Source organism: Sarcophilus harrisii, chromosome 1, assembly GCF_902635505.1.
Source record: "Sarcophilus harrisii chromosome 1, mSarHar1.11, whole genome shotgun sequence".
Taxonomy (NCBI): Eukaryota; Metazoa; Chordata; class Mammalia; order Dasyuromorphia; family Dasyuridae; genus Sarcophilus; species Sarcophilus harrisii.
Window position 1 is genome coordinate 86189149 of NC_045426.1, and position 15235 is coordinate 86204383.

The 15235-nt window shown below is 51.6% G+C and overlaps 1 protein-coding gene across 4 annotated transcripts in view; it reads left to right on the plus strand.

Moving 5' to 3' along the window:
• Positions 1 to 15235, plus strand: part of CELSR3 (cadherin EGF LAG seven-pass G-type receptor 3) — a 44431-nt gene that overhangs the window by 13597 nt on the left and 15599 nt on the right. For 2 of the 4 annotated variants that reach the window (XM_031959672.1, XM_031959688.1), the window contains exons 6-26: positions 705 to 862; positions 2064 to 2227; positions 2555 to 2680; positions 2894 to 3063; positions 3262 to 3447; positions 4656 to 4766; positions 5297 to 5468; positions 5803 to 5944; positions 6045 to 6165; positions 6560 to 6743; positions 8023 to 8124; positions 8392 to 8406; positions 9050 to 9144; positions 10564 to 10773; positions 12477 to 12681; positions 12793 to 12948; positions 13039 to 13207; positions 13779 to 13946; positions 14308 to 14434; positions 14624 to 14830; positions 14948 to 15122. In XM_031959672.1, the coding sequence (XP_031815532.1) occupies positions 705 to 862; positions 2064 to 2227; positions 2555 to 2680; positions 2894 to 3063; positions 3262 to 3447; positions 4656 to 4766; positions 5297 to 5468; positions 5803 to 5944; positions 6045 to 6165; positions 6560 to 6743; positions 8023 to 8124; positions 8392 to 8406; positions 9050 to 9144; positions 10564 to 10773; positions 12477 to 12681; positions 12793 to 12948; positions 13039 to 13207; positions 13779 to 13946; positions 14308 to 14434; positions 14624 to 14830; positions 14948 to 15122 (3163 nt within the window). The remainder of the gene's footprint in view (positions 1 to 704; positions 863 to 2063; positions 2228 to 2554; positions 2681 to 2893; positions 3064 to 3261; positions 3448 to 4655; positions 4767 to 5296; positions 5469 to 5802; positions 5945 to 6044; positions 6166 to 6559; positions 6744 to 8022; positions 8125 to 8391; positions 8407 to 9049; positions 9145 to 10563; positions 10774 to 12476; positions 12682 to 12792; positions 12949 to 13038; positions 13208 to 13778; positions 13947 to 14307; positions 14435 to 14623; positions 14831 to 14947; positions 15123 to 15235) is intronic. The other 2 variants (XM_031959678.1, XM_031959683.1) reach the window with 2 other exon arrangements.

Here is a 15235-nt window from a genome sequence, read left to right on the forward strand (position 1 = left end):
CTGCACCCTGCCTTCAGCTCATTTTTGTCAGAAGCATTTCTGCAGTTGCTTTAGGAGGTTTGGTCCAGTAGATGCTCCATCACTCTGCCACTGCTGCTGACCCAAGACCTTGCAGCTCCCAGCTTGATCAGGAACTTATTAACTGCTTTTGCCTGGGCTTCATGCTTCCCTGTGGCACGTGGTTCCCTGAAGGAGCTGTCTGACCACGAGACTTCCTCGTAGGGGACCAGCCTAAGTCTATCTGACTGGGTAATCTCCGCCTGACCTCCCAGCTCTGGTCCCCTCTCTCTCTTTCTCTGCCCCTGTGTTTCTGCTCTCCCTTTTAAAGGCCAAGTCCAAAGGTATAGCCCAGGTGTATGAACTGACCATGAATCAATCAGTCATCCTCATATGGTGTCAATGGAGCAACCTAGGACAAGGCAAGGAATTCTCACCTTATCAAGGAGGTAACCTTGCCAAGTCAATTTCATACCTTGTTAAGGATACTCATTAATACCAGAGGCAAATCCTCATCAGTGGGGCAGTGCCTGGGAGTACTTAGTCCATGTTTATCATCATTATAGAGAAGGAAGCAATTGTTATTCTCACCACTAAGGGGCATGGAGGGCAGGCACAGGCTCCTCAGAAACTCTGTCCAGAGGGTGGGGTGTCTCGTCCCTCTCATCCTGGACCCCTCTGAGTCTCTAATAATACTGTGTCCTCAGCCCCGGACCAGTGCCCTAGGTGGGGTTCAGGGCCCTTCCAAGGACAAAGTGGCCGTGCTGAGCGTGGATGAGTGTGACACTCCTGTGGCCCTGCAGTTTGGGGCTGAGATCAGCAACTACTCATGCGCAGCTGAGGGTGTTCAGACCAGCTCCAAGAAGTGAGCCTCCTGTGTATCTCTCCCTTGTCTATCCCCTATTTCCTGAACTTCTTTTCCTCTTTCCTCTCCCTTCCCATCTTCTTTTTTTCATTTAGTAGCAGGTTGTTTTTTCCAATTACATGTTATTTGTTTCAACATTCATTTTTTTTTAATTTTAATTTAACCAAAAAATAAGAAAATGGCAATCTTGCTATTTTATTCCACATGTGCTTGGGATAGCACCTCAATTGAAATTTTTTTTAATAGCCTTTTATTTACAGGTTATATGCATGGATAACTTTACAGCGTTAACAATTGCCAAACCTCTTGTTCCAATTTTTCACCTCTTACCCCCCACCCCCTCCCCTAGATGGCAGGATGACCAGTAGACGTTAAATACATTAAAATATAAATTAGATACACAATAAGTATACATGACCAAAACATTATTTTACTGTATAAAAAGAATCAGACTCTGAAATATTGTACAATTAGCTTGTGAAGGAAATCAAAAATGCAGGTGGGCATAAATATAGGGATTGGGAATTCAATGTAATGGTTTTTAGTCATCTCCCAAAGTTCTTTCTCTGGGCGTAGCTGGTTCAGTTCATTACTGCTCCATTGGAAATGATTTGGTTGATCTCGTTGCTGAGGATGGCCAGATCCATCAGAACTGGTCATCATATAGTATTGTTGTTGAAGTATATAATGATCTCCTGGTCCTGCTCATTTCACTCAGCATCATCAACATTCATTTTTGTAAGATTTTCAGTTGCAAATTTTTTTTCTCTCTCCCTTCTTTCCCTCTCCCTTCTCCAAGAAAGTAAGCAATCTGGTATAGGTTATAAATGTATAATCCTTTTGAACATATATCCACATTGCGAAAAAAATCAAAACAAAAGGGAAAAGCCATGAGAAAGAAAAAAAAAAAACACAAAAAAGGTGAAAATCCTATGCTTCCATCCACCTTCAGTTTCCATAGTTCTCTCTCTGGATGCAGATGGCATTTTCCATGCCCAGTCTATTGGAATTGTCTTGGGTCACTGCATTGCTGAGAAGAGCTAAGTCTGTCATAGTTGATCAACACATAATCATGTTGTTACTTGCTGTCTATTTCCCCTTTTGCATTTATATTAAGTGGAAGCCTGTTCCCATCTTCCCATCCATCTCTTCCCAAGGAATGCCCAGATCAGGCCTGGGTCTCACATCTCCTCCTCCTTAGGTCGCTGGATCTGACCGGACCCTTGCTCTTAGGGGGTGTCCCCAACCTGCCTGAGAATTTCCCTGTGTCCCACAAGGAGTTTGTAGGCTGTATGAGAGATTTGTTCATCGATAGCCGCCGTGTGGATATGGCAGCTTTTGTGGCCAACAATGGCACCATTCCTGGTATGACCCCATCTGTCCTCTGAGGAGGAGTTCCCGTGTCTCCAGCCCCTTTTGGAATCTCCCTGATGGTCCTATCTCAAGTCCTTTATCATAGCCAGCAGTGGTACTTCTTCCAGTGTGGCTCCCTAGGACCTGCTCAGTAACCCCAGATCCTCATTGAACATCCTTCATGTAACCAGTGGTGTGTCCCCTTTATCACCCATTCCCTATTTAGGAGGGTGGGGCACAGGAATTGAATTTGGGGGCCTGCTTAAGGAGCTGGGGAACCCAAGCAGAAGGCACATAGTGCCCTCTTTATATGGTGTTTTGCTTCTTCGCTTGCTTCAGGCTGCCATGCCAAGCGTGCCTTCTGTGTCTCCAGCCCCTGCCAGAATGGGGGTACCTGCTCTGATGGCTGGGCTGGCTTCCGATGCGATTGCCCTGTGGGCTTCGGGGGAAAAGACTGTGGGCTTGGTAAGGGATGCTGGGAGAAGAGGGAGGTGCATGGAGGTGGGCAGGGGCTGCAAGCTCAGGATGAGAATATAGAAGAGGATTTTGGTGGGATGGTGGGATACTGTAGGGAGGGGAGTTACAGGGCAAGACTTAAAAGTGGCACAGAGGGGGAATCACACACCAGATTGTGTTGGGGAAGGGTTGGATATCCCTTCTTTCTTTTTCTATCCTTAGCCATGGTCCATCCCTACCGTTTCCGTGGTAACGGAGCCCTGAGCTGGGACTTTGGGAGTGAAGTGACGATTTCTGTGCCCTGGTACCTGGGGCTAGCATTCCGGACACGCACGCCACATGGAGTCTTGCTGCAGATTCAGGCTGGACAGCATAGTTCCCTCCTGTGCCAGGTGTGAGCATGACTCCTGATCCCCAACTGTCATTGTGCTCTAAGTTCGGCAACATGCTCCCTTTCAAGCTAGCTGTGATTCCTCCTGACTAGAGGGCCCCTGCTGATCTCCCCATTCTTACTTGGGATAACTGGGAACCTCCAGATTCCTGTATTATCAAACATCACCCACCATAGGAATGGCTTTCTCTCTTCACAGCTGGAAAGGGGACTCTTGTCCTTAGTGGTGGACAGGGGCTCTGGCCGAAGCGCCCGCCTTCTGCTGGACCAAGTGACACTCAGTGATGGGCGATGGCACGACCTCCGGCTGGAACTACAGGACGGACGAGCCAGCCGGTCTGGACACTATCTTCTCACAGTCACAGTGGACTTTGGCCTCTTCCAGGTCTGAGCCCACTGCCCTGCCACCCTTTCCAGCCCTCTGCCCCTGTGACACATCTGTCATCCTGACCTGGACCTAGTTCCCATGGTCACTCAGTCCCCTCCAGGAGACCCTCTCCTTGATCTGATTCCCACTCTCTCACTGGCCCCATTGGGTTCCTATATGCTCCTGTTCCTTGTAAGTCAGGGATAAGCCACTGGCCCCCTCAGGACCCTGTGACTGGCAGCCCTTTCTCCCTTCAAGCGGTGGGAGTGAAGTTGAATTGTAAAAATATCAACGGCCACCCCGAGAGAAGGGAGAACTCAGTTGTCTTTAGGGGAGACTGTAACTCCATGAAAGTTGTCCCTGGTCCAACAACAAACACTGGAGTTATGACTGTCTTCTGCAGGTAGGAGAAGAGCTTGGTCTCTTTTTCCCTCTCCTTGCAAGGACTACCTGAGCTCCATTCATTTATCCATTCAGTCATTCAGTGCTTACTCTGTTCAGGTTCAGGTGCTCAGTCTCAGATGATAGAGATGAAAAAGAAAATACCATTCTTGAGGAACTTATATTCTAATGGAGGGAGGAGAAAGGATTTATTTTCAAATAAGTGTAATATAAGCAAACATGCGATGGAGGCAGAATGCTTTAGGGCAGTTTGTGGAGGGGCTGTTGCTAGAGCAGTCAGGGAGGACTGACTAGAAGGAGCAGGGGCCGATGTAAATCTTGAAGGAAGAGAATGATTTCAGCTGCAAAATCTGAGCATGGGAATGGCAACCCCATCGTGTGAATATAGAGGGGGTGAGATGGACAGAGAGATGAGATCAGAAAATAGCTTCGTGCAGCTGAACTGCAGAGGAATGGAGGCTGGGGGCCCTGTGGGGAGCTCTGTAGGACTAGCATCACGGGGGTCAGCTGAATGTGCCCTGGGCTGGGAGTGGAGAGAATGTAGGCTGATGAACCAGTTAGACTCAAAAACTAATTCTGGTAAGAGAAGCTGGTGGCAGTGGGTTTAGGTTTTGGACTGTCAGTCCTGTTTTTATAGGAGTTGGGAATCAGGCAAGTTGGGCTGTCTGGGTTTGTGGTGTTTGTTTTTGAACAGAAGGGCATTCAGAGCCATTCTCCCTCATTCCGCAGTCCCCAACCCCCAGCTCTGTTCCTGGTGCTCTGTGGCCTAATCTTATGTTGACCTGGAGCTTTCTCCCTTGTCTCCTCCCTTCCCCCCCACTCAGGACACCATGACAGTGGGAAGTGAGCTACATGGGCTAAAGGTGAAGCACCTCCACGTTGGGGGTCTGCTCAAGGCCCATGATGTCCATCGGGGCCTTGATGGATGTATCCAGGTAAGGAGGCCACCTAGCCCCCTCCAAAGCCATGGGATATGGACGGGGAACCCAGCTGGGGAGGGAGAGTCTGAGTGCTATTAGGTGCCCCAGGAACCCCTGGGAGAGGGTCTGGTATAGTTTGGGAGGGTAGGTCTGATATCAGAATGTGTAAAGGAAGATTCTGTCCTGCAGAGGAGGTGGTTTGACATAGGGTACTCTTTGTCTCAGTGCTAAGGGGGATCGGGACTAGGGGGTGAGTTTTGGGGTTCTGAGGGGAGGTGTTGGCAGAGCAGGGGTGGGACTTCATTTTGGGTGCTGGGGGCTCTTGCTGAGAATGGAAGGTGTCAGTCTGGGAAACTTGGAATAAGGGGCTTCTGGGAGTGGGAAGCATTCTTGGTGAGGTCCGGAGGTTTCATTTTGGGAATGGGCTGGTTTCCAGTCTCATGTTTGGGGAGGATGTTGGACAGGGGTCAGTCAGGACAATCGCTCCCACTCGGGGCACAGGTAGGCTTTGTGGCTATGTCCCCCAGTGACCCATCTTCTGGCAGGGAGTGTGGCTGGGCACCGTGCCATCAGGGGCCCCAGCCCTCCCTCCACCCAGCAGTAAGATGAATGCCGAGCCAGGCTGCAGTGTGCTCAACTCCTGTGCCTCCAAGCCCTGTCCTCTGCATGCCGACTGCCGGGACGAGTGGCAGACCTTCTCCTGTGTCTGCCACCCAGGTAGGATTCTTTGGGGGCTGAGCAGAGGAGGGGGGTTCTACAAGGGCAGTGTGAAAGGTTTCTTGGGGTGCTGGCTTGAAATGGGGACCAAGAGGTGGAATGACCCAGGTCAGGGAGTGACAGTGTAGTGACAAAATGGAAAGGCCTAGTTTCAAAACTTATATCTGCTGCATGACCTTGGGCAAGCCAGGCTGAGTTTTTTCCCTCTCAGAAATGAGGAGGTGGGACTGGAGGCTTTTTGAGGACCCCTACTCTACATTCTGTGACTCGGGCCCACCACCAGATGTTGCATCCCCAGAATGGGGTCAGCGCTGAAACCCTTCTGATTGCCCAGGTTACTACGGGAAGGCCTGTGTGGATGCCTGCCACCTGAATCCCTGTAAGAACAAGGGTTCCTGCCAGCGGCGGGCGGGAGCGCCTCATGGCTACGCTTGTGAATGTGAAGACAGCCACTTTGGGCCTCACTGCGAGCACAGGTGAGAGGCAGAAGGTTAGGGGCTCCCGCAGGTAAACCTCAGAAGGGGGGTTCACTTGTTGGGGAGCAGTCTGTAACTTCTCCCCCCTGTTCCTCTGCAGAATGGACCAACAGTGTCCTCGGGGCTGGTGGGGGAGCCCAGCCTGTGGCCCCTGCAACTGTGATGTCAACAAGGGCTTTGATCCAGATTGTAACAAGACCAATGGGCAGTGTTATTGTAAGGTAAATGGGCTGAGTGCACTGACTCCTTATCCCAGACCTTGGCTTTTGATCCCTTGTGGCCACCAATGTCCTTAACTCCTCCTTTGATCCCTGAATTTGTTTTACTTTGACCTATGACTCTTGACCCAATTTTTAGACCCATATCTTGATTTTTTCTTCTGACTCTTGACCTCTGATCTTGACCCTTACACCCCATCTCTGTCTCCTGATTTGGACACCTTGGCCCCAACCTCCATTCCTCTGACCCAACAATCCTCAGGTCCTGGTTTCGGCTTGCCTGTGACCTTTGATCCCATAATCCCAACGCCTGCCCTGACTTCTGACCCCAGCTCCCATGACCCTTCCCTAAGCCCTGACCTCTGACCCCAGGCCCCTGACCCCGTCCCCTCTTCAGGAGTTCCATTACCGACCTCGGGGGAGCGATACCTGCCTCCCCTGTGACTGCTACCCCGTGGGCTCCTCTTCACGCTCCTGCTCCCTGGACAGCGGGCAGTGCCCCTGCCGGCCCGGAGTCATCGGCCGTCAGTGCAACAGCTGCGACAGCCCCTTCGCTGAGGTCACCGCCAGTGGCTGCCGGGGTGAGCCGGGACCCCCACAAACAGCTGTTTTGGGGGATGTGTCTTTGCTGTGGTCTGAGGTGGGGCCACAGTTTATTCAGGCTTACTGGCGGCTCCAAAACTGGGGGAAAACCCCTCAGGGAGGGGGACGTGGCCGTTCCTCGCTGTTCAGGTGTGCGGCCACCAGGGGACAGCGACGGGCTGCCATCTGGAACAGTGAGCCAGCTCTGCTTTCAGAAGACCCCGTATTATATAAATAGGAATTTTCTTTCCCCGTTGACACACAGGTCTAGGCTCTGTTTGGCAAATGAACCGTAGTATATGAGCAAAGATGATGTTTTAAAATAAACTTTTTGAAAAGGAGCAAGGATCAGGGAATCTCTGAGTTAAAAGGGACAATAGAGATCATCCATTACAGAAAGAACTGTAGAATGTCAGCAAGAAAGGACCTTACTGCAATAAATGGATCAGGGACGTGGAACATAGACCCTCAGAGCTGGAAAGGACCTTAGGACACAGAATGTTAGAATGCAGAACTTTAAAACTAAATATGGAGAGTGACCTTACAGACCATCTAGATCAGCCCTCCTGTTTGGAGAGGGGGATTTGAGATCCAGGGAAATAGATTTTTTTGATATCTATCCTAACATTTCCTTTATTAGCTGGGTGACACAATGGGTAGAGCACTGGACCTAAAGTCAGGAAGATCTGAATTTGAATCCTGCCCCAGACACTTAATACGTAATGTGATCCTTGGCAAGTTACTGTACCTCTCTTAGCCTGTTTTCTCATCTGTAAAATGGAGATCATAGCACTTGTCTTCCAGAGCATTGTGAGAATCAAATGATTTAAACCTTTACAAAATATTTTGCAAACCTTAAGATGCTTTACAGATGCGCTATATATATAATTTTTATTCCTATCTATTTGATTATCAAAACTCCAGTCTTAAATGCAGACTTCAATAGGATTGTTTTCTTTATAACCATTAGTTATCTTTAAACTTGTACCTTCCTGGGATATGGGCTTGTTTTTACAAACTTGGTGCATTTGAGAGTGCAAGTATAATTGTCTCCTTATGACAAATGGAAGAAAATGGTTCCAGAGAAGTCTGGTGACCTGTCCCGTTGTCACACAGCTAATACCTGGAGGACAAACTCAGGTCTCTAACACAGACCTCCCCCCTCTAAATCTGGGCTTGTTGCTAATTCATCTCGGAGCTGGGGGCTCTGCAGAGTTGTGAGGACTTGGTGGTCCCCTCTGCTCTGGTTTTATTAGCCTTCTCCTCTCTCCTCCTCAGTGCTCTACAATGGATGCCCCAAATCACTGAAAGGTGGCGTGTGGTGGCCACAGACCAAGTTCGGGCTCGTGGCCACAGTGCCTTGCCCCAAAGGTTCCCTGGGTAAGTGCCTGGTGGGGAGTGAGAACTCAATGGAACCTGGGAGTGGGAGGCCACAGCCAGAGAAAGGGGAGGAGGGCCTCAGGATTTTCTGACTTATGGGGGCCTCTAATATGGGGCTAGTTGGGCCTTTGGACACATTCCTCCAGGGGTAAGAAAGGGAGGGGGAGATGGGAGTTAGGGTTTGATTTGCAGCCTCTCCTCCACCAGCTCTGCTGCCCCTCGCCCCCTCACCCTGTCATTTTTCCATTTCTCTTGGCTCCTGGGCAGGTTTGCGGGGAACAGGTAAGTCTTCCCACACTGTGCTCAGGGATGTCCCTCCAGACCCCTTTGCTGGCTGAAGCCCTGCCTGCCTGAAATCCTTCCCCCTTCTCACTCGCTGCCTAAATTCTTTGCCGTCTCCTCATTGCCTGAAGTCTCTGCAGATCCCCACTCTTTTGGCACTCACAAATCAGTTGGTTCTCAATTATCCATTATGTAGGGCTCCTGCCTCTTTTCACAGAGGGGACTGTGGGGCTGGGTGTGGAGGGGCAGCTTTGTGTGTCTGAGAGTGGGGAGAAGGAGGCGTGTTTGTGTTCGCTTTTATCTCCTTGATGCTGCTTTTTTTTTTTTTTCTTTCCTGCTTCCTAATTTTAATTCTAAATGGTTTTTGAACTATCTGCTAGTTTGGGATTATTTTTGGCTCTTCCCTGCTCTAATAGTACAGGTGACTGAGAACTGATAATGCTTATGAAACCCCTCCCACCAGTGTTCTCCGCTTCTGCTTATGGTGCCACCAGGCTTTCGGACCTGGAGGTTCTGAGGACAGAGGGGGTGAGGCTTCTCCAGCCTTGAGCCAGTCCTGGACCCAGGCTGTGTGGGGGTCTGGCCTGTGGCTAGCGCCTGTCGCCTGGGGCTCTGGCAGTGATGGCTTGTGGTTTTTGCACAGGTGCTGCCATCCGGCACTGTGACGAGGAGAAGGGGTGGCTGGAGCCAGACCTCTTCAACTGTACCTCCCCTGCCTTCCGGGAACTGGGCCTGCTGGTAATGTTTCCCTGCCCTCCCCTTCCTGTAATGAGGTGGTGCAGCAGATAGCCTGTAGGGAGTGGTATCAGGAAGCCCTGAATTAAACTATGGCCTAAGATGCTTACCAGGTGTGTGACCTTGAGCAAGTGGTATTTCTGCCTGTTTCCTCATCTGTAAAATGGGGACAATAATAGCACCTACTTCCTAGGGCTGTTGGGAGACAGGTGCAGGGGAGCTCCTGGTACACAGCAGACACCCAATAAAGGCTTGTTCCCCACCTACCTCAACATCCCTAGGGTCTCTCCACTTTCTAGGAGATGGCTGTACTAGTAATATATCTGTCTTCGACCCCAGAGACCCCCTCCACATCCTCACAGCTTTCTAATACCCTTCAGCCTTCTTCTGCTGGTAATAATAGCTCCTACTCTACAACTCCTACCAAGGCCCACCTAGTGTCTACTTTCTTCAAACTGATGCTCCAAACTCCAAATGGCTCAGGAACTTATAGTTTCTGTTATAGTTATAGAGAACTTGTGGCTCCCTCTGCTCCCCTCCCCCAGGTCTATAGACATCTTCCCTTTATGGTCCTATTGGCAATTCCTGCTTTGAATTCTTTGACATTAATAGCAGACCCCCTATTGTGCAGACATTCTGTGTCTTCCCAGTTTAAAAGCTCTATGTTCTAGTACAAAGAACCCTGGCTGTGGCAGTTAGATGGCCCAGTGGGTAGAATACTAGGTCTGGAGTCAGGAAGACCTGAGTTCCAATTTTACTAGTTTTGTGAACCTAACTTCTGTCTGCCTCAGTTTCCTCAGCTATAAAACAAAAGAAACTATTTCTCAGGTTTGTTTTTTGAGGACCAAATAAGATTTAAATTTTTTTTTAAAAAAACTTTTTTCTAATTTTCAATTAATTCATTTACAAAGCATATGCATGGGTAATTTTTCCAACATTGACCCTTGCAAAACCTTTTATTCCAAATTTTCCTCTCCTTTCCCCCATCCCCTCCCCTAGCTGGTAGATTGTCTAATACATGTTAAATATGTTGAAATACCAAACGAGATATTTTTAAAACACTTAACATGGCCTTACACATAACATAAACCTTACACGTAGTAGGATCTTGATAAATGCTTTTTTTATTTTCTTTCTTCCTTTGGAAGGAGCACCCATTTTTTTCATTTAGAATGAGGTCAATGCCTTGCTTTGTGATTCTGAGCAAGTCCCCTTGTCTCCTCTGAGTCAGTTTTATTCTCTGTGAAGTCAGGTCCTACCTATTGATAGTCTTGGTCTGCCAGGGTTCCTCACTGTGCCCCTTTGTGGGCATGGGAGGGTTAGCAGAGATGGGAGAACTCTGGGCATCCCAAGTGGAGATGGGGGAAGAACAAAAGGGAGGCTTCGGCGTGACCCTCATGGCTCCTACTTCCTTCCGGACAGCTGGAAGACCTAGAGCGCAACGAGACGGAGCTGGACACCATCGAGGCCAAGAAGCTGGCCCAGCGGCTTCGTGCGGTAACGGGCCACACCGAGCGCTACTTCGGCAATGACGTCCACATCGCTGCCCGTCTTTTGGGTCGGCTCCTGACTTTTGAGAGTCGTCAGCAGGGCTTTGGGCTGACTGCCACACAGGATGCCCACTTCAATGAGGTGACCCTGGCTATTAACTCTTACTCCTTGCTGCTTTTCTGCTCTGCCCATCCCTGCTGACCCTGTCCCCTAATCAGTGTAACGCTAATGATTCCTGAATTAGATGACATCCTTATGGTCTCAGAGAATTGCCACTGCAGTAAGGAGAGCCTAGGCAGGCCTATGACCCTCCTGATTGTCTGAAGCCACCCAGATTATCACAGTGACATTCTCTTCCTACCTCTAGTAAGATCACAGAAAATGAATCTCTGACAAGATGACCCTAGGCATAAGCCTCTGACTTCAGAGTCTAATTGTTACCCCGATTCACCTCCATAACTGATATTCCCGCATTTATATAGGAAGCCCATTTATGGGGGTGAGACAGCTATCCTACTAACCCCTTAATTCACTATCACAAGCCAAGACAGCTCTGTCCTCTTGACCCTCACTTAACCAATTTAGTTTAACAAGCTTTAATGCCCTTGGACAATTCTGCTGAGCCTTTGATCCCACTGAATGGCAGCTAAGGATGCTGAGGAGCTGTGACCCCATCCTTCTACCCAGCTGACATGACAATGAGAACTCCCACCTTGTTTAAAGCCTTCAGCCTGATGTGATCCTTTTTTCCCTCCTTATATGATTGGATTTGATATTTTTGGGGGGGGACTTGCCCAGGGCCACATTTGAACTCAGATCCTCCTGACTCCAGAGCCCGTGTAATTGTTGAATGATCAAGATAGACAGAGAACAGTGGGTGGTGGGAGGCTGAGAGGAATGGGGGGTGGGTCTCCAGGAGAGTTTCCTGGAGGTGTGACTTGGGTCTTGAAGAAAAGATAAGATTTGGAGGAGAGATGCTTCTGGTAGAACTGTCCAGTTGGACTTGAGGATGAGTTGTCAGACCACATGGCCGGGCCGAAGCAGAGCAGCTCGGAACAAGGATCTAGTGAGCTCATCTGGACAAAGTGCCTGGGAGGAGGAGCTGGAGCTTTATTCTCTAGAGAGGAAGGAGCCCCTGGAAATTTTGGAGAAGGCAGTGGGAAGGGGACCAGCCTTCTTGCTTTCTGTCCCAGTGCACCCTTTGTTCTGGAGTCTGAGCCCATGACTGCTGACCCAGCTCCATCTCGGCCCCGGCCTGGGTGCCTGGGGAGGTCCCTGCCTCCCTCTAGGCCTTGGTCTCAGGGACATTTCTGAAATGCTGTGTGGGACTGGCAGAACCCATTTAGTCTTGATTGAGCTTGATAGATAAGGGAGAACCAAATGAAGGGCGGAGCCAGACAGAAATAGTAAAGTCATGGGATCAGGGAAGCCAGAGCTGGAGGAGACCTTAGGGCCTGGTCCAGTTTCCTGATTTTACAGACAGGAAACTTAAGCCCAGGGTGGGGGAGGGAGAGGCCTGCCTGAGTCACAGGATGATAGCTGACACTTCTGTGGCCTTTTCACAAAGTGTTTCATTATCAGATTTCCTCCTGACTTGTCAGGTCCTCGTGGACATTATCCCTGTTCAGAAAGTGGGAAGCTAAGGGTCTTAGCCTGGGTCTCGTAGCTCCTGAGTGCCACAGAGAAGAATGAATAGGGATCTCTCCTGACTGTATCTGCAATCTGCATCACCGAGTTTCAGTGCCCTCCCTCCCCCTTTCTGGAGCGCCTTGCCTTGGGGAATCCGGGGTTGTGAGTGGGAAGGGGTCATAGAGCCCTCCTTACCCTAACTTTGCCCTCCTCAGAATCTCCTCTGGGCAGGCTCGGCTGTGCTGGCCCCTGAGACCCGACAGCTGTGGGACTCTCCATGGCCACAAGTGCTGGGTGGGACCCCGGCCCGGGGAGCCAGCGCAGGCCTGGTCGAACAGCTGGAGGAGTACACGGCCACGTTGGCCCAGAACATGGAGCTTACCTACTTGAACCCCGTGGGTTTGGTGGCGCCTAATATTAGTAAGCAAGGGACTCCGGGGGCAGGGGGGCAGGGGGGAGCTCCCAACAAGGGAAGAAGAGGAGGAGCAAATAAACTTTGGCCAGTGACCTTTGCCACCTGCTTTCCCCCAGTGCTCAGCATTGATCGATTGGAAACTCCTGTTCCCAACTTGGGGGGACATCGCTATCCTCGTTACCACGGCAGCCTTTTCCGGGGTCAGGATGCCTGGGATCCTCATACCCATGTGGTGTTGCCCCCTCCAGTGCCCCGGCCCCCGCAGCCAGAAGGTGAGCCCCCACAGCAGGGCCCCGTCCTGGGAGCCAGAGCTGGGAGAAGTGGAGGGGCCGGGAGCACTCACTGTGGCTTACCCTCCCCAGCTCTGCCCACAGGGGGCAGCAGCGATGCCAACGAGACGGCAGAGAGTGTGGCAGGCCGTGGGGGACCCCTGGAGGCAGAGCCGGGGCTCACCATCGTCATCCTCCTCATCTACCGAACCCTGGGAGGGCTCCTCCCCGCCCGATACCAGGCAGAACGCCGGAGTGTTAGGTATGGGGGCCGGGGGAAGGAGGGCCGAGGGGATCTCCTCTGGGGCCCCCAGTGTCCGGGCAAGAGATCTCCCACCCAGGTCTGCTCCTGATCCCTCATGCGTGTGATAGGGTGGCAGGCCTAATTAATTTGGAGTAAGAGGATCTGGGGTCTTTCCTCTGCCCAGTGACCCTGGGCCTCCATTTCTAGATACACAGACTCTTCAGTCTCTAGAACTGTTCCCTAAGGATTCTTCACAAAGCAGGTTGTCCCCTCTGTGTGTGTGTGGGGGGGGGGGGGGGGGGGAGGGGGGGAAGGGGGAGGGGAGAGGCTCAGTGACTGTTATTCTGAGACTTGCCAGGCTCCTGAGATCGCTACCAGCAGAGGAGGGGGTGTTCCTCTTTAGAGACTGATTAAATAATGGATCTGAGATAGTCTGAGGCAGCTCAGAAGTGGGGGCATCCTTTCTGCTCACCACGGTGAGGAGGTTGCACTGGCTGGCTGCGAGATTTTGCTGCTGTCACTGCGGGGGCTGGGGGAGCGCAAGCACAGCGTGTCAGTCCTGAGACTCGGAACAATCCTGTTCCTTCAGGCTCCCCCGGAACCCCGTCATGAACTCCCCGGTGGTCAGCGTCTCCGTGTTCAAGGAGCGCAGCTTCCTGCAGGGCGTCCTAGAGTCTCCTGTCACCCTGGAGTTCCGCCTGCTGCAGACCGCAAATCGGAGCAAACCTCTCTGTGTGCAGTGGGAGCGGCCCAGCCCGTGAGCACACACCCCTCTCCCCGGGCAACCCCCTGGATGGTCCTCAGAGCCGTCTCTGCTGAATGAGTGTTGGCTTAGCTTTTCATGGGAAAACCTTTCCCCCGAGTGGCGAAACTGGTCTGGCTCAGGGGCGCCCACCGGGACCCCACACCCCCAGCCCCACTTCCCCTGGCTTAGCCTCGAGCCTTCATGTTTAAGAGACTGGGGCTCTAAGGGCCTGCCTCATTTAGATTCTTTGACCTAGTTAGTCTCTGTGCTGGGCTGGCCCACCAAGGTCCTCACGCTTGTCCCAGGCTGGGGCCAGACCCAGTATCCTCAGGTGTAGGTCTGGAAATATGAGCCCCAATATAACTCTCCACAGGAGTGACCCGTGGGGCGTGTGGACAGCCCGAGACTGCGAGCTGGTGCACAGGAACGGCACCCACGTGCGCTGTCAGTGTTCCCGACTCGGTACTTTTGGGGTACTCATGGATGCCTCCCATCGAGAGGTATGGGCACTTCTCCTGGGAGTCAGGGAACCTCTCATGGTCGAGGGGAATGACGGCTCCCTGAGGGTGCTTGGCGGCAGGGAATAGGAGCGCTACCAGAAGGGGAGGTTCACTCTGGGAGAACTGGGGGGTAGGCTCCTGGGGGGCACTGCCCCTGTTTCCCTCCTGAGAGTTCCCCCCTGCCCACAGCGCCTGGAAGGTGACCTGGCCCTCCTGGCTGTAGTGACTCACGTGACTGTGTCTGTGACTGTGGCTTCCTTGCTCCTGACTGCGGCTGTCCTGCTCAGCCTGCGAGGCCTCAAGTCCAACACACGTGGGATCCACGCCAACGTGGCTGCTGCCCTCGGCCTGGCAGAGCTGCTCTTCTTCCTGGGGATTCACCGCACCCACAACCAGGTGCTCAGCTTGGGACTGAAGCCAGGAAGGTGGCTGGGGGTCCTGGTGGTGGTGGTGGGGGCCAGGATCACCCTCACGGAGCTGAGGCTACTCTCTGCTTTCCTCCCCTTCCTCCAGTTCCTGTGCACTGTGATTGCCATCGTCCTTCATTACCTCTTCTTGGGCACCTTCTCCTGGCTCTTTGTGCAGGGTCTGCATCTCTATCGCATGCAGGCAGAGGCTCGAAACGTGGACCTTGGGGCAATGCGTTTCTACTATGCCCTGGGCTGGGGTGTTCCGGCCATCCTTTTGGGTAAAGTGAACTTAATAATCAGTGATTACAGGGCTTGCTTTAAGATAGACCTAAAAAAGCACTTTCTCCTCAGCAAGTATAGGGGCCATTGAAGACAAGAATGAATCTCATTC